The sequence below is a fragment of the Patagioenas fasciata genome, chromosome 4, assembly GCF_037038585.1.
Source record: "Patagioenas fasciata isolate bPatFas1 chromosome 4, bPatFas1.hap1, whole genome shotgun sequence".
Classification (NCBI taxonomy): domain Eukaryota; kingdom Metazoa; phylum Chordata; class Aves; order Columbiformes; family Columbidae; genus Patagioenas; species Patagioenas fasciata.
Genome location: NC_092523.1, coordinates 69,581,719 through 69,606,582, shown reverse-complemented (window position 1 = coordinate 69,606,582; position 24,864 = coordinate 69,581,719). Strand labels below are relative to the sequence as shown.

The 24,864-nt window shown below is 35.6% G+C and overlaps 1 protein-coding gene across 7 annotated transcripts in view; it reads right to left on the bottom strand.

Annotated features, from left to right (window-relative positions):
* PRDM5 (PR/SET domain 5) overlaps positions 1-24,864 on the bottom strand; it is an 84,446-nt gene that overhangs the window by 22,030 nt on the left and 37,552 nt on the right. The window contains exons 9-15 of one of the 7 annotated variants that reach the window (XM_071808096.1): positions 22,119-22,203; positions 20,669-20,826; positions 16,973-17,059; positions 15,442-15,535; positions 11,147-11,307; positions 8,189-8,282; positions 2,497-2,518 (exon numbers count right to left, since the gene is read on the bottom strand). In XM_071808096.1, coding sequence (XP_071664197.1) covers positions 2,497-2,518; positions 8,189-8,282; positions 11,147-11,307; positions 15,442-15,535; positions 16,973-17,059; positions 20,669-20,826; positions 22,119-22,203 — 701 coding nt within the window. Of the gene's footprint in view, positions 1-2,496; positions 2,519-3,438; positions 6,958-8,188; positions 8,283-11,146; positions 11,308-15,441; positions 15,536-16,972; positions 17,065-20,668; positions 20,827-22,118; positions 22,204-24,864 lie in introns of those variants that run through there. The other 6 variants (XM_071808097.1, XM_071808098.1, XM_071808099.1 and 3 more) reach the window with 6 other exon arrangements.

Genomic DNA, 24,864 nt, shown 5'->3' with positions numbered 1-24,864 from the left:
ACCATTAACAGAATGAAATAGAAGTAATGTCTGTACAATTTGGAGTTATATCTACTCTCCCCATCCCCATGTGGCTTGCTTGGGCACATGTGTGCAATTCTCAGGTATGTATGTTACCCTTTATGTATGAATCCTCTAGCTTTCTGTCTCTATTGGAACTAAACTGCTGTATTAAGGAAAGAAGAATTTGAATACAGTGGTATTATCCAGGTTTTTTTTAATACCTGAAGACTCCACCATCACACAACTGTGGTGGAAAGAAGACAGTTCACCTGGGGAGGAATTTGGAGGCAAGGGGGCCATCTGGATCACACATGCAACACTCCACACCAGGTGATCAACAGGGCAGCCCAGAATGGGAATTGCAATAGGGCTTTCTCAATGAGAGATAATCTGGGATGATGACAGCATTCAACAGCAAGTAAGGATGGGCAAAAGGTTAATGTATGTAACTAAATTATAACCTGTGACATATGCCTTAGAACATTATCTTTTCATATAGAGCACTTGACAGCTTTACACATTCATCCTCAGCTGCTGTTACTGTGTATATCATGTTCACATCAAGTTAGAAAGGAAGTTCATGTCCTTAACTGTACAGAATTCAGTTAATGTATTTTGCAAACAACACACAAAGGAATCTAAGATACACAGAACTGAATTTCTTTCACATGAAAAGAACTTAATCAGGAATTAAAATTAAGTAGGAATTGAAGGAACCACATGATTTCATCGGAACTTAAATTAAAAAATGCCAGAAAAAGTTATTGGTTGAAGATTAAGCATTTACACTGTAAGAAAATACTCAGTAAATTTCACCACATTGGTGTTGTATAACATGTCAAATGGCCTTTAAGAAGACAAACACATCAAAATAACAGATTTCTTCTTGTGTAGAAGTAGCAGTTTTATAGATACCAAGCAGCATATTCAAAAGTATTTAATACCCTAGGTCTCCTAAGAATTTTTATATTGTTTTCCAAAGATTCTAGGAAGGGAAAATAACAGGAGAATAATCATGAAGCTTGGCCAGCTGCAGTATCTAGCTGCTCTCTTGATAAGCCACACCTGGACCAGTCTTAATCTGAACTAGACAATAAAAACAATGATCTGGCCTAGACAAAATTCTGGTCTGCCTGTTTTTCAGCCATTAAACACTCAAAATTTAGCACTTTAGAAGGTACAGAAGTACCTGCACAGGAGTAGCATTCTCATGCCAAGGACCAAACAACTTCATTATTTGAAAGATAAAATACTTGTGGACATCAGCTGAGACAAGACCCAGAAACAACAAATACACATGTAATTCTACACACAGTCAGCCAGGTAAAGAAAGGGGTAGCTTCATTGACTGCTGTGAGGAGAACAAACCTGTTGTCTGAGAGAAACAGAAAAACAATATTCAGATATGGGCCAATTAGCAACATTCCTTACACCTTCTAAATTTTAATCGACTTTCAAACTTGACTTTGAAGACAAGAGGTTAAATATTCCCATTTCATTTTGTTCAAGATTTGTTGTTGTTTGTGTGGTTTGTTTGCTTGTTTTCCACCACCAATGATTAACAATATTAAGCCTGTGTATTTGTGAATGCTTTCTAACAAAGTGTTAATATTTATGTATTTTTCAGGCACAAGGGAGAACTAGAATTGCTTTTATGTGAGTCAATCGAGCACATTTCACATTCACTAAAACTGGTCACATATTTAACAAGAAAAAAACTTGAATGCTGTTCTTTTCAAAACAAGGGAAAATCAGGTTGCTTTAACCAGTTTTTTTTCCTATCAGTATTTTCTTGTAAGTACTTTGACATTCCTTGTTCTTTGAGGCATGGAAGTGGTATTTTCACAGTTGACAAGGTTTGTTTCCTGCAAAGTTTTGGGTTTACTCAGAGAATTCAGATTATCTGTAGTTAAGGCAAATAGTCAAAATGTTTTTCCTATCCGGTCCATCAAAATTATGATAATATAATTTAAGTTTTAGCTATTTGTAAGAAAATGAAATCTAAACACAAGTAAAGGATCCTACAAAATAAAAAGGCTATCTGAATCTGTACAGCCAAGTATGAACTACCATTATTAATTACTTATAGACTTTCAACGGTTCTACAGTGGCATTAAGATTTTAGTCACAAATTAAAACCCCACACACTTACTTTAAAGAATAAACCAGTTTCATTCTCTGCATCTACCAGTAGAATTAAACAATTTGGTTTCCCTACAAATGAAGCATTAACATCTATGACTTCAGTGAACCCAATGGTCAATGAAACCTTTCAAAGTATGTGCATTGAACAACTGATGATCAATTTGATCTAAAGATGTCACTAGCATTCAAATAATCTATCCCTTATAACATTTCTTCATTCACGGAAGCAAAGAAGCAGTTGACAGTTGCATGAAACTTTACAGGTACTTTTAAAGATTTAACTGTTGTCTGGAGATAAACAGGACAATGATGTATAAGCTGAAAGGTTTAGAAATGCAGAATCCTTACCTTTGAGGCCTTCTGCAAGCTCCTTTTTAAATTTGGTAGATAAAAGAGAGATCATTTATGAGTCAGTGAATAGAAACAACCTATCAGTAGACATTTGCAAGCTGGCTAGACACAGACACATTTTTTCACATACTTCATTGTGATATGAGAGGAAGTTCCTTCAAGCTTGCCTTTTATCTTTTTTTTTTTTTTTTTTTTTTTTTTCCCCCCATGATAGAAAATATAAGTTACTTATAAGGTAATCTGTGAGGTTTGCTAGAATGAGAATCCTGGCTGTACCTTATTTCTTACATACTTTGCCTGTTTAGCTATTAAACTTTGGAGACATATTTTACACAGTAATAAAACAAAGTTACTCTGTCCTTCAACTCATTACTTCCATCAACTACTTTGAAGTCTTCTTTGTTCACAGATGATAGAACTACTGTTACTAACCAAAGATTTTTATTACAGCTCCACAACTAATATTCTGCTTGGTTACTCAAGAATTTTTACAAGTAAGCACAAAATCTGGACCTAGTTTTTTATAGAGTTGGACCTTGAATATGGTTTTAAATATGCTTAAATGCCTAGCTAATCAAATTGTAGAAATGTGGCTACAGTGGCAAAGTTAGCACCATTACATCAGGCTTTCAATGCAGAGGATGGCAGACATCTCAAGAAGGCAATCAGCACCTAAACTTATAGGGGACAAGTATGATGAAATGTTTTCACAAGCTTATAAAACAGTCCTTGATTATGGAAATTGAAAAAGCTAAGCTTAACTGTGTTGACACAAAGGATATGGAAGTCTGCGGTCTGAATGCCTTTCGCTATTTTAATGTAATCTCTGGTATTATCTTTTATTCACGTATATGGAAGCAAATTTACAAAGAACCTTCTCAACTCATGCTTATGAAATAAAGCTGCTTTTTCCAAATACCAGAGAATATAATATGTGAGAATGCCACATTAAGTGACAGCTTTTAAATGCCATAGAATAGAAACATTAATCTTTTGCGAAAACATCTAGGACAGATGTAGAGTCATGGTTATCTTACTGGCTTTTTATCAAGATTTTGACTAACTGTGATGGAAAAGGAAAAATAAGGTTATATTTTAACCTGTATTTGCATATATAAGCAGTTTCTGGAAGACACATATGGTCATTAGTTGTCTCTCACTACTCCCTATGTAACATGGGTAAAAAACAACATGGAAAGGACACAATTACAGTTTAAGACACTCAATACTTTTAACTCAAAAATCAATTAACCTGCAAATATAAACTACCTCACAACAACATCTATTGTTCCACAACTTATGTGCTACATCCAAAGATGGAAAGGATTAGGATACAACTAATTAGCGAAGCAACAGTGTAAATATCAGACAGACAAAATGTGTGTGTATATATATATGTTACACAGGCATACAAATATGTATACACACAAATATGAACACATAAGACAACAATTAACAGATTTAAATACCTATGCATAAGGCAACTGCCAAGCTGCACAAACCGCAGCCAGCAACTGTTAAGGCTGGAAGTTGCTTGAAACTCTAGGGAAGTAATTAACCTCCTGGCTCTGAGTTGTCAAGCCCAAGGAGCAGTCCATAGAATTTCTTTTGTAATTTATGAACAAACCAAGGAATTTATATCACAGTCAGAGGATTCTTTTGCTGAATTAACCCCAGCTCCCTCTGACCCTGAGAAGTCATAAACCAACAGGATACAGCAGAGGGAGAATGTGCTATAGTGTTTCAGCTGACCTGCAGAGCACTGTCTCTGTCATTGCAAGGCTGGAAACCCAGATGATGAATTACAGAGCAATATGTGAGGTTCAGATGCAAACATCAACCCCTTCCCTCTATACATGCACATGCAGACATGTTCACTCACCCCAAACCAGCACAGTTTCTGCAAAAGGCCAAGTATTGTTAAGGCTCATTTACAGAGCCTTACTTTAAGATAAAAGAGGGAAGAAAATTGCTTATTGAGGAAGCATGCCTGAATCTCTGAACAACAATATTTAAGAACACGTGCTGCATACAAAATAAAAGCCAAAAACCCACTGAGTCTATATTTGTTTATTGATTATTAAGCACATTAAAAATACAATTCCAAAGCAGAACCGGGAGGATACCCAAGAACCTCAGCTTTTATAAAGAGCAGTTTTATAAATAAAAAAAAGGATTAAAAGCTATATACAAGTCTCTTTTGAAAGAATTCTGCCTGGGTTTGTTTTGCAAATACAGAACAAAGCCTCTTATACTAAGTAGCTAATAAAATGAAGTCTAGCTGGCCATGTGCACAGAAAATGGGATAACACAAACGTCTGCACCAGGACCTCAAACCTAATCAGCTGTAATCACTAAGACATGAAGATCTCTGTGATATTTACACTTATGGTGTACTGCTTAGTTGAACTCATAGCTTAGCCCCAGCTGAAGACTTACTCGCAAAGATGAATCATCCCTTGAAAATGGACAGTGGCTGGCTGTTTCTCTTCTAGCTCAGAATGAAAAGTGATACTTTGAAGTCTAGCCAAAGAAAATAAAGAGGAGGGGGGCACAGTTTCACATTGATTATTTCAAAACCACTGAATTTAATAGATACCAAGATGATGAAATATTCAACACTGTAACATGTAAAAACCAGGCATCCATCACTGAATAACATAAGTCTGTGACTCCACTGTTTGATGAACTGAAAATTACTTACTGCTCAGAAAATCCCTGAAAAGTTGTCAAGGATTTTCAAGATACAGTGAACTTTACTAGTAAAAGCGATCAAATGAGTACTCAACTTTTTTGTACTGTTTGCAGATGACACAGATTACTTCCAACTACCCTTACTTACTTTGAAAATTATGTGAGCTATTCCTCAGAAAGCTGTTTTTCCTCAGGCCCACTGAACATTGGACAACAATTTCCTCTTGTGGTTAGTCTGCATGTATTACAGTCATGAACAACATGAATCTAACTATTGCATTTTCTTACTAAACCTCACATAAGACATTTCACCATAGAACTTAACAGATATTTAAAAAAAAAAAAAACCACAAGTTGCAACTTAGCACCAACTCCACTCTCCTCTTTTACCCCCACCACATTTCATCAGGATAATCAAGAAATGAACATGAATCATAACAGAATGACATCAAAAACAATTGTGAAAAAGTATTTCAGATGATTTTCACAGTGAAGGATGTGAATCACAAAGCCCTCTATCAAAAATGTGACTGACATCACAATAGCAGCTTGACTGGAAGAGGAAAGATCAGAGTTTATTTATCACAGCTCACTATAATTTAATTTAGCAAGGCATTTTTCCTGAATTAGTCAATCTTTTCAACTTCTAGCTTTTAGGTAAAGGAAGAAGCCTTGAAAGTTTCTCTCCTTCTGAAGTATTATACTTTCATAAATTGTTTTCACATTTTGTATTCCCTTAATTCCAACTTGCATGATCTCCTTGAAAGTCAGCTTCTCCCACCATATTTAATTTACAAATGTACTAGAAATCTTAAGTGCCTTTCTACTCCAAGTAGAAAGTCATAGTTTACTATTTCTGGTATAGTAACAGCTACAAATTTTGCAAGGCTCTATAATCAAAGTTAGAGGTCTCTGGTGTGTGGTTTCATGAAACTCACCTTAGCCTCACTCTTAAATTTAGGAAAGCCTGCTTGAGAGAGCTGAAGCATTAAAAGTAACTGGTAGCAGTACATGTTTTGAAAAGCACTTTCACTCAGCTACAAAGCATTTTCCCAACAGCTATCTGTACTGTCGACTTGAAAAACCAGAGTCTTTCTACTTTGTTCAAACTGAACTATAACAACTGATAGTACACAGAAAACACACAAAGTTTAAGCAAAAGGCCTACGAAACAAGAAAAAAAAAATAAAAGAAAGGACCCCACAACTAAAGGCAATAAGGCAGACTTGCCTGCAAAAAACCACATTGGAATGTAAATCCAGGTATTTTAATGAAGCATTAGACTAATATTTTGACATTCCAGTAAGTACTGGAAAAAAAAAATCTATAGAAGTCCCAATTCTCCTGAAAGTCTAGTATGCCAACGCACCTGAAAATTAAAGGGTAATATAGTTCCTCACATGACAATAAGGTGAAGGTAAAGAAATATCCACAACTAAAGCAGCAAAATTACTTCATGGAAAAAAAGTTAACAAGGATTAGAAATGGGGAGAGTGCTATTCCTAGAAGCCTGGATTGATGGACTGAGTAAGTAACAATATTGTTGCATTGCTTCTTTTTGCTCCTGTCTACCTGAGACATTAAAGTACAGCCCAGGTGGGTAAGTGGTGGGTCCTTCCAAAAGGCAAAGTCTCCAAGGGTTCCCTAAATCCTCGGGCTACATGCTCGATGAGTGATGGTTTGTCGTTTGTTTTGTTCTTCTCTGTATCTTCAGGATGTGAAATAAATAAAGAAAGAAGAGAAAACAGCTTCAGAGACAGAAGACTGAAAAGACAGAGAAGGAGATATTGAGATATTGTGCAGGAAGGACATTGAAAGGAGTTGATAAGTTGGAGTTGTAGACAAAACAAGACTGGAAGAATGGACAGAACTGCTGCATTGCCATTCTGGGTCTTACCAGCTTTGACCTTCAGTGTCTTTTGTCTATGATTACAGTATACGCAAACCGCCTGAGCAGAATGCACGTACACAGGTTTACACGTATATGTTTTTATACAGCTGCTATGGTGCATAAACTTTCCAAACATGGAATTTAACAAAGAATAAGACCTAAAGATGAAAGCCAATTTCAGTCTTTCATACTGACTGCAGGATCGCGATAAAAATTTGATAGTGTCTGTAGCAGTCATATCCAAAAATCATAAAATATAACAAAAACTTGTAGAACCTGTAATCCTAACAGGTGAACTTGATAGGCTGAAGTATTTAAGACTTTTCCAAACTTAGTAGAAAGCGAAATTATTAAAAACACTGCTTCTGTCATCTTCCCGCAAATCAAATTTGCTTCTGCGAAGCAAATGGAACGTCATAGGAAGGCTGTTTGTTAACTGATGCTTAGACTGCCAAAAGCGAATCTATACCATTTTATGTTGGAAACAAATTATCACAAAGAAACCCCTGTCAGTGGCCTGCCACTTATTTGAAATGAAGACATAAGCTCACAAAATGAAACCTATCAACATAACAATATGACTAATTTATTTGCAGTGTATTTACAGAAGCACCCATGAAAACATCATAGGGAAACAGAAATGCAATCTGGGTGGCAATATAAAATACATTACATAACTCAGACACAGGAATATTATGAGATCAGCAGTATGAGTCACATTTGCAACAGAAAATAAATTTTGAGTTAAAGCGTACTAAAGATAGAACATTCTAATTTGGGTAACATAGAGTTTGTGATAAGGTCAGAAGTCATGTCAATATCAAATTAGAGTTTCAAAACACCTTAGCAGCCAGTGAAATTAATGAGCTTATATATACATATAAATATCCATATATATATGTTCATATAAAATTACAGTTGAGAATAGGATCTGGTTTTATACATTAAGCAGATAAAATATCTAAAAAAAATTGCTGTGTTAGGCCTACCTGTAAATTTGCATTTCTGTTTGCAGATACATAAAGCAATTGTGGACGTATTTACACGTATCTTGTTATATATTCAGAAAGTCTTCTCTGTTCACTATAAAAAACAACACTATACCTGTATGGCTTCTGATATGAACTCTCAGTGTTCCATTGCTTGCAAACTTCTGTCCACAATATGGGCAAATCTTCTCTTTTTCTCCTGTGTGTGTCTAAATGTGGTGGGGAAAGAGAGGAATGAAAGTTTCAGCATAGCTTTAGAAGAAGTGAACTATGGAATAGTTCAATTGTATTGGCATTGACAACTATTATGTCCATTATATATTTTGTAACATCACATCATGCAGAGATTCTAAGGAATTAGCTGTAGGTGTTCTTTCAATTTTCTTCTAAAATATCTAAACCAATTTCATTATTCATGGCAAAGTAAACTGGCTTTCAGTTCAGAAGTTTACTAGTTCCTAAATAGTTACTATTACAATTCACCTTTGTGTATTTTCACAATCGCAAGAATAACACACCTGGTTTTCAGTTTTATATGTGACAGTGATTTCTAAACCAGCAAACAATAATTACGTTACCTAATAAAATTAATTTCTATAAATGGGACTATTTTTGAACTCTTACAATTTCACATACTTTTATTACATTATGAAATGTAGTGAAAAGAGTTTAACTAACCTAGTATAATTTTTCCTGTTGCAAACTTGCACTGGAGCTTTAAAAAGCCCCTATGGGGATTTGCACATATGATTTCTGTGTCATAATGAACGAAACACAGACATCAGTTCAACTTGAGTATCACAGACAGCAATCCTTCAAAGTGCAAATTCTCAGTGATTTTTGTCAATGCAAAGTGCATACTGGATGCTATCTAGTTTGTAATAAATGCTAGAATCAGATTGCATTTAGAGAAGTGATCAGGAGAACTACGTTGTAATTGTCACTAATACTAAATCATACACGGAGTTTATTTTTTGAAATCAAGCTTTTAAGCTTAGAACACCTTGCTGACATAAAGAATTATTTCAAAAAGGAAAACAAACAAACAAACAAAACAAAACAAACAAACAAAAACCCAGAAAAATCACAAGCTCTCCCATCCGACCTGTGCAGTCAACAGCAAGACCACCTTGAAGTAAGTTACATCACGGGTTCTTGTCATTTTCAGACTGTACTCTCAATGCCCAATTCTGAACTGAAGATTTATCACCCTATTGAATATTTTTCTGAAGACTGTGACTGCTCTTTTAATGGAGAATTTTTGATTACTTCATTTATAAGTGTTAACTTAATCTCAGTGAGATAGGAAACATAACACATTACATTATATGCACAGCTGACAATTTGGGTTTCAGACTTTGCACACGACTCTCTTTGGACAGAGAAATTAATTCTTTGTTTTCTGAAAGATATTGAAGTGATATAAAATTCTTCATTACATTATAAAAACCTTAGCTAACATTATGCATATTATGCAGCTGAAGGAAGAGTAAATGAGATCTCATTTCAATCCCGGACAGACTTGCACAGTTTTCATTCCCTGACATGAGGGATATGAACATTAAATCCCTCTTGATTAGGACGGAGTTCTTTAGAAATCACTTCTATCTGTAACAGCAACACCGTGGGATACCAGACAGACAGCTACTAATTCATACCAAACAACCAAAAAAAAAAAAAAAAAAACAAAGGATTTCCAGGAGCAATGTATTACAACTTAAAGGCTCACAAACACATAGCTAGTCCTAGACTGAGAGCAGCACAAAGCAATAGCAATTACAATTAAGGAGTGCCAAAGAAAGAATAGGGATAAACAACAAATGGTAGTTGCTTCCCGATGAAGTAAAAATACATCTATGTTTATGGCTATTTTTAACATGAAATAGTAATTCACACTGATTTTTTAGAAAGAAGACCAAGGGACAAAAGTTTAAGAATTCTTGCAAATCTCATCAATGAATCCACATAATATTTCTTTTTATTTTGGGATCTTATGATTCCTCTTGGCAAGATGATCAACAGCAACAGGTGAAAATCTTCCACTAAGTGTATCTTGGAGAAATACATCTTGGTTACACAGTTATTTCACTCAGTCACAGGAAACTTTATTTTCTGCACTTATAATTACTAAGTAATTTAATGCATATTAAATATGAGACAAGCAGCATTTAGAACAGACCAAACACAGATGGCAAATGCATTAGCATACATTTAATGGAAGATCAAGACCTTTAAAAGACCGTAAAAGAAACCAAAGCAGCATTGTTCCTAGTTGGTTCCATTAATTTTTGCAATCTGTACATGTGTTAAAAATCAAGAACAAATTCAGGATGCAGTGCTGTCCATTACATCAGATAATTCAATAGTTTGCTATACAAATAACTTGATTTAGGCTCCAAAGCCATGTGCTAGTTCCCACATCTGTAAGACATGGTAGCCTTGGAGAGACGTGGAAAGACTCCCTTTACACTTTTTCCTCACTTTTAAATGTAGACCTGTGTTGTAATGTACAGTACTCACCATAATCATGTGCCAATAATATTGTACCAAGTATCCCAATTTTGTTATTACAATTTTACATGCACATATGAAGTGCATGCTATATGACAAATAATATATGCACAATGCTTTTCAACAGACTAACTTTCTGCATTTGGTGCCGACACCCAAGCTGATTTTCCTCAGCTAATCAGTTCTTTAACAAATTATTTTCTTCATGTTTCCTCCCTGTAATAGAAATCTTACCTCATGTCAAACTAGTGAGCAAGCAGTCTTCTAAGGTTTACTCCAATTTCATTGCAGAGATTAAGTAATGGTAAGAGCAGTGCAGCAAGTCCCATCCTGCTACACACCTGATGCTGGAGTACTTGCACTGGATTTACACATATGTACCCATTGCACATTCTGCATGGCACCAATAACCCCACTACTGTAATGAGCATTTTAGGATGTTAAGCAACATCAGAGCTTTCTGCTGAAAAGCCCAAAATACAGAAGCAAGTGAGGATTTTATGTTCAGTCCCAAACTTAAGGACACAGAAGGAATGAATATGATAGAATTGATTCTACTTACTTTTTTATGACTCTTCAGGACTGAGGGTGTCACAAAAGCCTTGTCACAGAGATCACACTTGTATTTCTTATGTCCATCATGTACTACTTGAATATGAACATTTAAGGTATCCTTTCTTTTGAAAGTAGCATCACAGTGATCACACTTGAAGGTCCTCTCACCTTATACAAGGAGAATACAAAGTTTAAAGATACTAGGCTTTTTTTTGCAGAAATACACTAATGCTTATTGTTTCAGAAAAATGAATAAAAGCAACAAAGACAAACAAAACATTGGGCCCTGTGGACAGAAAGAAAATGAATATCACATCAGACAAAAACATCATTGGGAAATTAAGAAAGTATGAAGTAGTCATGACAACATAGCCAGAAAGGTGAGATTAAACTCTATAAAGATGAAATGGCAACCTGTGGAAATTGCTTCCAGTGGAAAGGAGCCCAAGTTCTATCAGCACCTCCAAATAACAGACTCTCTTTAAGGTAACAAGGGAAAATATTAAATAGCTTCATGTTTTGAAGCTTAAATTGTAAGAGACATCTTCCTGAATGTAAAATAATTCTCGAAACAATAAATATTTGTTTTGAGTAACCTATATCATTCACATCAATAAAGGCAAACTCACATGACAAAGATAAAATAACTTTTAAGCTTGTATTGGTTTTGGCTGAGGTAGAGTAAATTTTCAACCAGTTTTCAAATTAATAAAAATCTCCAAAGTCAGGGAATTTCAGAACTAGCACACTGTTCAATCAAACCTCCTCTGGGTATACACATTATAATAGTCTTCAAACATACATAGTTGCAACGCCAAGTATGTATTTAGTCAAGTTCTCAAGTTTAGCAAAATTTTTCAACGTGCTAAGTAATGGGAAGCCTAGAATTGTGGATTTTTTCAAATGTTATCGTGAATGAAGGCAAATAATAAGTGTTTCTCATCAGCTTCCTTATTTAGCAGAAAGCCTATAACTCATTATAGAAGAGCCATCAGAACACTGTCCCCACTCACAAGTGCCTCACTGAACAGTATTTATGTCTTTTCTATTTTTACTACACAACTACAGAAGAAGTTTTGGAAGGTTCCTCAACAGCATAAAGCAAAAGCCTGGATTACTTGCAACAAGATTTGAGTATTATAATACCCTGAGCAGCTTTGGAAATCCTCTTGTAAAAGGCTGCAGGAAAAACGTGGAGCTACGTAACCTATTTCATGACACCTCACTGCTGTGATAAACAGCCACCAGATTTCACATGGTAAATGTAAGAACACATTTGTTGTTTAAAAACTATCTCTGCCAAAAGCCAAAACTCCTTCCAACGCCTTTGGTGGACAAGCATAACTATGAAAGTTACCAAATCAATTTCTAGTATCAATAGATAAGAAATGAAGAAAATTTCCATTTTGTATTTTCAATCAACAGATTTTCACTGTGCTAGATTTAGAGGTTTATTAAAAAATAAAAAAAGCAAAATACATATTATCTTGAGGCCTAGGTACTCTGAAGAATGGAAGTAAACAACAAAGTATGTCATTGACTGCAGCTCTTGAAAATACAGAAGAAGGGAAACCTTTTCCGAGTGCTTGACGTAAAACTACTGTATCAATATCCGTAAATGTCTTTGAGGATGGAAACAGAACCGACATTATTTGTCCTACAATGCCTTCCGCCAGAAATACAAAATATAATGTGAGTGTCTTTCTTGGGACTAGCTTTATCTACTCCACTGATGTGATGACAAAAGATAACGAAAATTGGGGCTGTTTGTGCTTTACTTGAAATGAGCAATATTCAGTGCCCACTTGTGCTGATTCCTGTAGAAGGACCTAATTAGTGTTTCTCTTACTAACGAACACTCTACATAGAGATTTTTACTCTAGAAAGCAAATATATATAAAGAATCATGTCTTTCTCAATAAATGAAATCATCTTCATGCATGTCTCCACAATCCTAGAAAAGTGAATGATCCAAGTGAAAATGTTAAGGGTTACTCATTCTTGTTAGTCAGGTTTCTTACAGCCTCCTGAGCCAGTATCAGCCAAGCATGAGCCACCATACACTTCTCATGCATCATATATCCTCCCTAAACACTACAGCTGAGAATAAAGGGTTAGCTTCAGCACTGCTAATGACATAATGAAAACAGATACTAAAATGTATTATCAGCAGCATGCCTAAGAGAAAAAGCTTGTCTGACTCTCAGAAGACAAGTTATGATTACAGAGTCAGAATCTGGGAGGAGGGAAAAAAAAAAGCCACTTAGATATTTTAAATTGTTTTTAGTTAGACACATTTAATCTTGAATTTTGAAAGTTATATCCATGACACCTTATCTAATTTCAACACATGAACACCTGAGTAGTAAGTTTATTAAATATGCCTTTTTTCCCAGTAAATTAAGTTTGTAAAATAAAATTTAAGTCATTCTACATCATCCTGCAGAGTGATTGCTTGTAAAGCAAAGGGATTCTGAATACAAAAGTATACATGGTGTAGGTCGAACTTCAATTTTTACTAGAAGTTACAAGCTTTAGAGACAATTTTTCCTTTCCTACAACAAAGAACAGTATAGCCAGCTAAATACATCTAGAGATGCCTTTTTCTTTCTTTTCTTTATAGCAACAGGTGTATTTCTGTGCTATGAGAGTGATGATCATCCAGTTGTAGCAGGACAATGCCTATAATTCTGAGTTATTTCAAGTATGAGAAACTCATTATCATGGCAGCACAACTTGTCAGTCTCATAGTCAGCTCATGGGGGAAGAGTTCTGTATCTCTTCTCTGGGAACACAAGTTCTTCTCAGACAACAGCAAAGCCCCTTGTTTTGGTAACAGACTTGAACTGAAAACTGTTTATTCTTCAGTTCATCCTAGTAATAACTTTCACTTCGCTATTGGTCTGTCAACACTTCTAATATAGGACTACAAACAACAAAGATGCAGTATTACTATAAAAGCTTTGCTTATATTTTGCTGCATTAAGGCCTCTTTGTCAAATTGGTCAGCTGTTGTTTTGTGGTGCTTTTTTTAACCAAAGAAAGAAAAAAAAAAGGTTTAAAAATCTTTTGAGATTAGTAAAAATACCAAATATGGCTGGTTTAAGGCTTTGATTCATTTTAGAGACAGCTTTAGCTATGATGGCATAAGTGACCACCTTCAGCCACCTATTCTGTCTCTCAGGAAGAGGTTTCCTTTAGCATCAAGAATGACTAGACAATGTCTGTGCCACTGCAATTCACAGTTTGTTATATTTAATATTTGCTTAAATGTTGGTGGTTCAGGAACAGCTAAACATGCCACAAACCATAAGCTTAACTCAAAGTCCTCAAATGTTCTGAGCATCCATCCTTTTGAAAAAAGAGATCAATGTTTTGAGTGACCTTTACTGTGAATTACTGCTTTCAGATATCCTGCAAATGTTTGGTTCATTATAACATACATTACTGAACAGGTTTTTAACTTTTTCCCCCTACCATTTTTAACATTTTATATTAGAAAAAGATTTTACAAAATTCAATGCTTTATGAAATTGCAGAAGGTTTGAAAGATAATTGTAAAAGAACAAACTAAACACGCCAGTCTAACAGTTCATCTAACAGAAACACTTATCCTGGATTAAAAAAAAAAAAGGTTTGTGGGGTCTTTTTTCTTTATAACAACAGAAATATTCCCCAAATCAAAGTACTGTCTTCTAAGCTACAAGGATTTTAGATGCTGATATTCACGTGGTTGAGTGATACTCTGGGGCTCTCTAAATATTGAAGACAGAAAATTCCACTAAAAAAAAAAAAAAAAAAAAAGTCTTTCCACAGTCAGTTAGAAACAGTGCAGAATGCCAAGAACAAGTTACTCATGAGGGAAAATGGCCACAGTATTCCTCTGGGCTGCTAGTTCTATGCTACAGGCAGGAAACATTAGCCTGGACTGGCACAGGACAGAAAAATCTGTTTCAAGCTCTAAACTGGATTACCTACAAAAGCTGAGTACTCTACCAAGTAATCCTTGCTTCTATTTCACCTTTCTTAAAATGGAGGTAACACTGTCACACTTAATGCAGAAATCTCTTGTCACCAGACCTCAAATCACTGCTAGATTTCCTACAGCATATGTGGATTTTCATTTAAGTGCATTTAAAGACAAGGTTTGAATTTGGTTCTGAATTTCTAACTCCCTCGGGTTAGAGTGGAATCTTAATACTAATTTAACATAGCAAGCTGGAGCAAGGTGCCATATATCTGTTTTTCAGTCAAATATGAGAACTGAGGAAGTTTTTTTTCCCTTTCTGGCTTACTACTTACTGTTATGGATTAGCAGATGTCTTTGTAGAGAGAATGGGGTTCGGAATAAAGCTTTGCATTCCTCACACTGGAATGGTCTCTCTTCAGAATGAGTCTGCAGATGAAAGACAACATGTCAGAGGAAAGGCTGAAGGAAATCAATTAGTTCTCATTTTCTAGACTGGATTCTGGAGGGGATATCACTGCGATTTGAAACATCAGGGACAAAGAATTAAAACAATCATTCTGCCGTTATCCAGAATCCTGAAAGCCACCATAGCAGCTACTAAATAAACATATCATCCCAGTCCTCAGAAGTGTTACATGAGATGTGCATGTAAACAAAAACAAAAATATAGAATAATCAGTAAAAAAACCTGCAAGTTCAGCTGTAATGCTTCATCAGTACTAACACTGGCCTTAAGTACTTACTAATAAGAATAAATGCTTTAAAATTAAACATATGTACAAAAGCCCCTTTTTCTCTTAAGGTTGAAGGTGAAGCTGATCTGAATATCTCAAAATAGTATCTAAATTTTGGCAAAGAAAATTTCTCCAATTATGAGACTACTCTTACACATCTTTGTTTCAGCTTCCTGTATTGAAAGGAAAAAAAATACAAAACCCGCTAAAAATAGAAGCATCAGTACTAAGATTTTTGTTTGCTATTGTAAAATCTCATCATAGCTGAGAAACAGCTTTAAAGCCATAAATAAAATAAAAACTAAGCTTGGATGTATCTCTCAAACAAACTTCAGAGTCGCTGAAGCAGACTTCTTTTCTGGAGCTTGGGAAACATCCAGTTTCACTACCCTTTTGTGCATTTCAAAGCACTTTCCCTATTTCCTAATGTTATTAAGTGTTGTCCCACTGTAGATTGAGTAAATCAATCTGTACAATTTATTATCTACCCAATTGCCTACTATTTTTGCAAAGGAAAATAAGTTTTGAAAGCATCAATGTCTAAATATTTTATTGGCTTACAAGGACCTTAACTACAAGCTGCAGTGCCAAGAGGATAAGGGGACAGACAGTAAATGTTTTATAATTTGCACAATATTACGTAAATTAGTTGATTTTGCAGACGAAGGGTTAATATAAGCATAGTACATATTGACATAATCCATTTCAGCTGCTTATAATACCATACAACATTTATAGCTATCCCTTAAACTGGGGAGACAAAAGGGACCGTGGGGAATCAGTATAATTATTTAGATGTAAACACAAGGCCTTGTACTCAGATTGATTTTAACACAAATGTTCACTCACATACACAACAGCACCAGAACTTTGGAGTACTTGCAGTACTATACAGAGACTCTGGATTCAAAGTCAATTCCTTGACCTCAGCCTATGTCACTTAAAGCATAAAGGCAATTGGAGCACCATCAAATGTGTGGAATATATCACACGTTATATAAAATTTGCTGAATGTTTCAGTCCAGTTTCTACAGATTTACATCTCATTTTGCATTGACACCCTACTTGGAAGTATCAGCAGTCAGGCCAAGGATTGACAGGACATGAAGAGACTGAACTACCTTCTCACCTCAACAGGTGGTTCCTCCAGAACAGGGTTGAGACATATTGATGAGACACTGTGGGGAAGCTCGCAGTGCTGCTGTCTGTGCTGTACCTGTTCTGTGGATAAATAGAAGGGTTCAGTCTCTAGGGCTGTCAATCTGGCACCTTTCACGAGCGCAAAATTCATGTTGCTTGTTTGAAAAAATGCCCTGATTTAGGACACTCACCACTTGAGTGATAGTTCTGAAGATCACAGTGATTTGTACAGAAATCCTTCTTAGCATCTCCCTGACAGGTCTCCTTAGTCTTTTGATCAAAATACAAATACTCATCTACAATCTTTAACTTCACTAAAATCACCTAACTAGGCATACCTGCATGCAAGGGTACACAGATCCTTTTTGCGAATGATCCAGAAACAAGCTAGATCACAAAAAGCCGTGCAAATCTTAATAAGGAAAGGCATCCCCCAAATGCTGTCCTTTTTTGTCCTACTAATAGGTTCCAGATCAGAGACAGCTTCCATTTAGTCAGAGTAGGGGACAGTCATACAATCAAAGCAGCCGAGGATGGGCTCTTATGTAATATTTCATGGCAGCCTTTCCTACCATGGCATTTGTGGAGGTTTAAACCCAGCCTAAGGCTACTTTTTCCCAATAAGAGAAATTCCCAATAGAGAAACCGAGGGAATACAGTTTGTTTCAATTCATTATGCTCCCCAAGATAACCCTGGATTAACCATAAACCCTTTAAAATCCTGTGTCTGCTGACCTATTTCTGCTCACCATCATAGCCTCAATATTTTATTCTCTGAACTCATCCTCTACAGATCACAACAAAGGAGATGGAACAAAATCTTCAGTTACTCTTGTATGGAAGTGTTCTGCACTATATGGCACAGAACATGCACCTTCATCCAGTCTAACCTGGATGAAAGGTGACTATTTTTATCTGTAGTACAATCCAGTACTACATTTGCCTCTTAATTTCAGAGTGATAAATAAATCCCCTTGTCACAAAAATGGAACCATATTCTTCATACAATCACTCAATTATTTAGTCTGAGCTTTTTCAAAAGACATCCCAGCTTAGTGAGTTCCACATGGCATAACACTTCTCAGTGCTGACCGCTCCAACAAGTGGCAAAGCAAGTTGCACAGGCACCTACGCAGAGCAGCCTAGCACTTGTGTACAGAAGCAGCACAACAGAGAGCTACCAGGGCAAGACTAACAGTTCCTGCCTCTCCCATCTGTAGCTGTAAGGGTGTAAGGAGTACAAAGCTGCGGTTCACATCACAATGCTCCACTGAGCAGATATACTCTTGGCATCTCCAATGTTTGTCTTCCAGTGAAATCCTGTGAAAAGTGAGGAAGTAATCTGCACCTTAGAAATGACTCAACATCCACCCACATCTGGAAGATGTTTAAAAGCACATGCTCTCAGAGCCATTTTCATTATCATACTTCCAATTAAAAAAAATAAAGATTAAATAACACCCACAAAGGAATCACCAAAAAACCAGCAACAGCAAGTTTCCATCTAAAACACAAAACAAGAACTCAGAGGTACAAAATAGATATGTATCCTGTTTCTTCTTTTAAAGTATATAGATCTTCTGTAAAACCCAAAGATGTTTTTCAAGTGTGTTGCTATCATACTTGAAAGCATGTTTTCTGTTAAATGCTGTTGATTTAACTGTTTTTAACTACTATACCCATCATTCCTACTGCAGCCCCCTGCTATTAGCATAGTAACTGCATCCTGGAGCTCAAAAAAGCCCTGTGAAATTATTCAGAGGCCAACTTTTCTTCCTCCAAAGGAAAATGAAACCTAGCATGACTTTTTAAAGGGATACACACCTCCAGAACCATAAAAAGCCAAGCGGAAGAGATACATCGGAGCACAATACACAACAGAGGTTTAATATTGCACTGTTGCTGAATTCATATTCCTGTAAAGAAGTAAAAGAACTGTTGTCCTCTTCCCCTAGTAGTAGTGCAGCCCTCCCAGAACCATGGCACTTAAAACTCTTATGGCATCCCAAATGACCAAACCCTTGACTTACAACTTATGATTGGTTTTATGTATACACATCCATATTCCCCTCCATTATCTACTACTTCTCCTTACTTACACTGTGTACTCAATGGACACAGGTGTATCTAAAAAAAGCAATTCAGGACATCTATGTCAATCCCCTGTTTCTCATGCTCATCTCTTCATTTAGCAAGTGAAATTAGAGCCCTAAATGTTGGTGTGTGAATATTCACAGCTGTTTGGGTAAACTTAATGTAAACAGAGCTGTAAGTTTATTATAGGACAGGGTTGATGTACAATCAGTATTATCTGCAAACAGGTTCAGGAAATAAGTATTCCAACAACCTTTAAGAAATTCTGTCAAATCAGGTACTGACAAAATCTGTCTAAATTTTAATATTTTTCCCATTAAGTGGAGCCTCTAATCCTTGCTTATGCTAGTGCTGCTGCTTTGAACGGAGAATTGGGTCAAAGTGTTTATTTGTTCATACTTAATCCTGAAGACCATTTTCAGCCCAAATGCCTTCCAGTCATCAACTGCAAACTAACATAAGTAAATATGTAAAAAGTATTCATTGAAGATACAGGAATATTTTTCCAGATAGCACTTTATACATTTTCCTTAGAATATATCAGATTTTTGAGATTCTGCCCAATTTTCTTCATTAAAATTAAAACACAAGATGCAATCACAGCATTTATGTGAGCTAGCTTGTCCTTCAACAGGTTTCTGCATGTTTTATGTTTCAGATAGTTACCACCATTTCATCCTATGAGAGGCATTATTATTACTCTTATATGATTTATGGCTGAAAGTGCAAGATGGTGCAAAGATCCTGTGCCAAATTCCCAGACAGCATACAATATGAGCCAAACTCTGAGAGACTTGTAATTATGGGCATATCAGTTTCATCAAAAGGGGGAAAGAAAGGGGAAGTATTTAAAAAAATGTAAAGGGAAAAAATAAATAAAAGGCACTGGGTTCCAAATACTGGGCACAAAACCAGACGGGTATTTTTTTTTCTTTCTTTCTTTCTTTCTTTTTTTACAGTCTTGTAGTTCCAAAACAGCAGTCATGGATATAGCCTTGCCATTAAAAATGTAACCTCAGGTTAAAAATAATGAGAAGCATTACAGAAATTAGGCCAAGCAGATTTGAGCTTAAATCAACAGAAGCAGAGCATCTCTTCATAAGCCTCTTTCTCAGGTAATGTTTCTTCCGATGCTTTACTGCACGAGCACTACTCAGTGCAAATCCAGTATAGTTTGAAAGCATCTGCTGCCAAGTCCAACAATGACTGCAACATGACTGCACTTAGTTTTATTCAAATTTGGTATTTTAAAAGAAAAGAAAAGTGAAGATATTTAGTAAATTTTTTAACTTTATAACCTAATATTAAGAAAAAAAAAACACAGAAAAATAAAAATGGAGATTTATTTGATGCTTTTAACCAAGCAGCTGTGATTTTCTTCTGCTTATTTCACTTTTTTTTTTTTTGAATTAGAAGTCATTTAGTATTTTGAGATTTTGGTTGTAACAAAGAACAATAAAAATACATTCTCCAATACTTTAATCCCAAGTTTATAAGCATGCCGGAGCTTAATGATGAACCACTTAGAAATAAAAATATCTGCAAATTTGAGGCTGGCAGACCTGTAAACAACAACAGCAGAGTGCTTTACCTTCTTGTGATTCTTGTAAACATTTCTGTGGGCAAATCCCTTTCCACAAAGCTTGCATTTATAAGGTTTATCTTCACTGTGTATTATTTTGTGTGCAGTCACTTGATCAAGTCGTTTGAAGGACTTATTGCAAACCTCGCAGGTGTAGGGGCGTTTTTCTGTAGAAAATGAGTGGGGGACATTTAATCTCCTGTTTATACAGGGGGAGAAGATGAAAGGCAGAGACAGTCATCTCCTCAGAGAGATTTTTGCAATTAAGTCAACCCAATTAAGATTAAACCAATTAGAAAGACATCTAATGCCCTTTATGTTAGACAGTTAAGTCACTTCACAAAAGATGAGCCATGGTGTATCTCAAGAAAGTGGCACATTCTTTGCAATAATCATTGCTAAAACTAAATACTGATTAATTAGCTTAAATCAAAAGAGAATGACTTCAAAGAGGAAAACCCTGTTTCCAGATTACAAATGTGAAAGAGGGCATGACAGTTTAAATGTTTTAAAACTTAATTAACAATATACATATTAGCTTCTAAAACCAAAAGTTCCTATGCAAAAAGCCTTTATGCTTCAACTGGTGACTGCAACTTAACTACATTAACGCTTATCCAAAAGTGTCAAAACAAAGCTAGGAGCCTCTGAGATATAGATTATTTTACAAGAAATGAGCTTTTGGTGTGGACTGATACTGAGAAAATAGTTCAATTGTAAGCTTGTGCAGCTGTAAAAACCTGAATTTTTAAAAATGCTAATGTATTTGACAGAACAATGTTTGTGCCTCTGTTGTGTTGGTTGGTGTTTCTAATCACTGGTGAAAGACACAGAAATGCTAGACTGCAGTGATCAGAAATTCTGGCAGAGCCAATCTGTGTCAGGCTGCCAAACCTACGGACAGGCGACTTCCCAGTCTCCTCCCACAGTGACCTGTTCTGGCCAAGGGCAGGCACAACCAAACATTGGTGTGTGGTCTACAAAATGGAGTGGAGTATCAGCTTCTTTCCTCTGACTGGAAACTATGCACACACAGGTCCACTAATACATATATATATATATTGAATGAATGTTTCCCTTTTTATCACAGATCTCTGACAGCGTACACCAGCTCCCGTTCTCTTCAACATGACATTTCAACCACCATTTCTTCACCTCCTTTACAAGGCAAGTAATAATCTTTTGCTCCCTCCCAGCTAACTGATATCATCTACCCCATCTGGCATGAAAAAATAGCTTGACAAAGCAGCAGTAGGAAGACTATAGCATTACATTTGGATTTTTGGAAGGTTTCGAAATGATAGTTTAGCAGGTTTCCTTGAAACCTGAGATTTGCTTGAATAGCTTGGGACAACACAGAATTCATCAAGCCTTCTATAAGAAAATAATTCAGGTAAAATTCAACATATGTTAATATATACACACATATATATAGGTTTGTACTATTTTTGTACATTACCTGAATGAGTTATCATATGGCGTTTTAGCTGGTTAGCCGAAATAAATTTCTTGTCACATTCCTGACACTCAAAGATCTCATGGACCTGAAAAAGTGTTTCATGATAATTAAAGATGTGTCTCAAACAAGACCACACATCTTACACATACAGAAGTTCTCAAACAGCCTGTAACAAGTTCTTAGTAGCTACACTAATACTCATGGATATTCTGTGGTTTCCTCCTGGCTAGTTCCCAGGTGAACAACAGTATCTCTCAAAAAATACAGGTTCAAAATTGTGAACAAAAAATTGACACTAAAACTATATTTATAAACCCAAGTTATGTAAATTTGTAATACCAGATCAATTTAAAATAGGATTATTATGAAAACACTAAAAAAGAAAAAAACAGACACAGGTCACCTTTTCAGAGCATTTTCTTCTAATTAATAAGACATAAGTAAAAATAAGACAGTGACTATTTCATAACTACTGTAAGGATTTTCAAAAACAGGTACTACCAAACTCTTTCAGGATTTAAATCTATTCACAAAAAGAGAATCTGATTAACTGGAGGTATGGTATGAAAATAATTACATTCCATCAAACCACTTAGGGACAGTTTTATTTAAGATATAGCAGGTCCTATTTTTATTCTCTTCAGTATATTTCCACTTCCAGATATAACACTCATGCATAGGCTGCACACGTATCCTGCCTGCAACAGGAAGGATATAAACAAGCATAGCTAGGCACCATGTACACTTTTTGTTCGCAATATCTACTGTCAGTTAAGGAATACAGCAAAAATGTAATTCCTAACAAAAGTCGATGTCAATGTAATTACACTAGGAAAATAAATTATTTCACTGTTTCCATTATTTATCCTGGTGAATAGAGGTAACTCATGTAGCAAAGGAGCTTTGTATGATGGCAAATTCTTTCCAGAGTGAAGCAAGAGATTATGACATGTCAGTTAATGTTTCTCTTAAAAGATTTTAGAGTCAAGACAGTGGAGGGGCATCACTGTCACTTGAACTGTAAACACGATAAGCATTAGCAGGATTTTCAACATCACAGCACATAATGTTATTAAGGACTCGGGGAGGCAGTTGAGAGCTGCAGCTTCTGATGCTCAACTAAAAAAAAAAAAACATCCTGTGTTATTTACTGTACCCCAAAATCACATCACATGCATAGATCTCCATCTGTCATGATTCACCTTCCACTCTGTATTACATTTGTCATCAGTAGCCTCCCCTCAACCCAGTCACAGTGCAACTGAACAGGAATTGCAGCTTCTTGGAGCTGCAGCATCAAACAGCAGAACTTCTGGACAGAGATCATATTTCATAAAGTTTTTTTGGAGAGCTCTATAGACTTTCTGTAGGAGAATCTAGCAGCTAAAAATATCAAATATCAAAGGTTCAACACCATCTTCTAGTGCAAAGCATTTGCAGACAGCATAGGAAGAAAGCTCAATAAGACTTCCACTTAAAGCTACTGCTACTACTATTAATAATAATAATAGATTAAAAAAACCACCACACAACCAAAAAGAGTCTCCATAAGAATTCTGCCTCACTGTGTTTTTATGCTGCTATTCCCAAACTAACTTTAGAGCAAATTAAATGTTTTAATGAACTAAAAAATGGTTACGCTTTTTCCTACAATCTCTGCAAAGTCACACGCTTTGGACAGTGATGTTTAACCAAGTGCTCAGACAGAATCAGGTCGTAAATTCAGATGAAGATTATTCATTCCAAATATCCTGTTTACAGCACTGCATTTCAGAATAACTAATCTTATATACACATGCACACAATCCACTACATTGTCCTTTCCTAAAAGATCTAAATTTTTACTGAGATTGTTGACTGAAGATTATGTAATTCTGCAAACAAGTACTCTCCAAATCCTCACCACCACAACAATATGAAATAACTTCTAATGTATTCTTAAACATAGTATTTAGTACATAAGAACACAGATTGTGTTTTAATGCTATTAAACAGCCTGATTTCAACTTACAAGCATTGTTTAATAAACAGTCTCATTGAACACATTTGCATTGAAACAGAGACTTGCATGCATGTGCATTAAAAAGCTACAGCTATCAAATATATATTCTATAGCTGGTACTCCTTAATCAATTCATTAGAAAATCAACAGACACAGACTTGTGCACACATGCATTAAATAGCTACAGCTATCAAACATATATTCTATAGCTGGCACTCTACCAGTTCTTTAGAAAAGTGCACAATTACATGGTATAACAACAGTAATAAAGTATAGCAAATGTTTTTATGAATAACAATATTTAAACAGATTCTTGTTTTAAGAAGACTTGTCAAGTAACATGTTCTATGACTACACAGGCTGTAATACCACAGACAAGTGGTCCTGTAATGATTTATTTGCATAATAGAATTAGTCTTGTGAGGGGTCCACATCAACATAAACCTCTGTTACATTAAAGTCAGAATATACCTGCAATTGTTTCACAGGCATTAGGAGAGCCACACCTTCATGTAACAACTTGCTAAGTGCTATACAAAACATCTAAACAAGATTAATATATACTCAGGTAAAATACACTTCAATTACAGAACTGACAAAGTCAAAATTTTCTATTGAAAAGTAAAATGGCATTCAAAATAGTTTTGGGAGTGAAACTGAGCTAAAACTTTGAGGATGTATCTAAGATCAGCTCTTCCAAAAACTAATTTGTATTTCAATCTATTAATACCACCCCAAGAACTG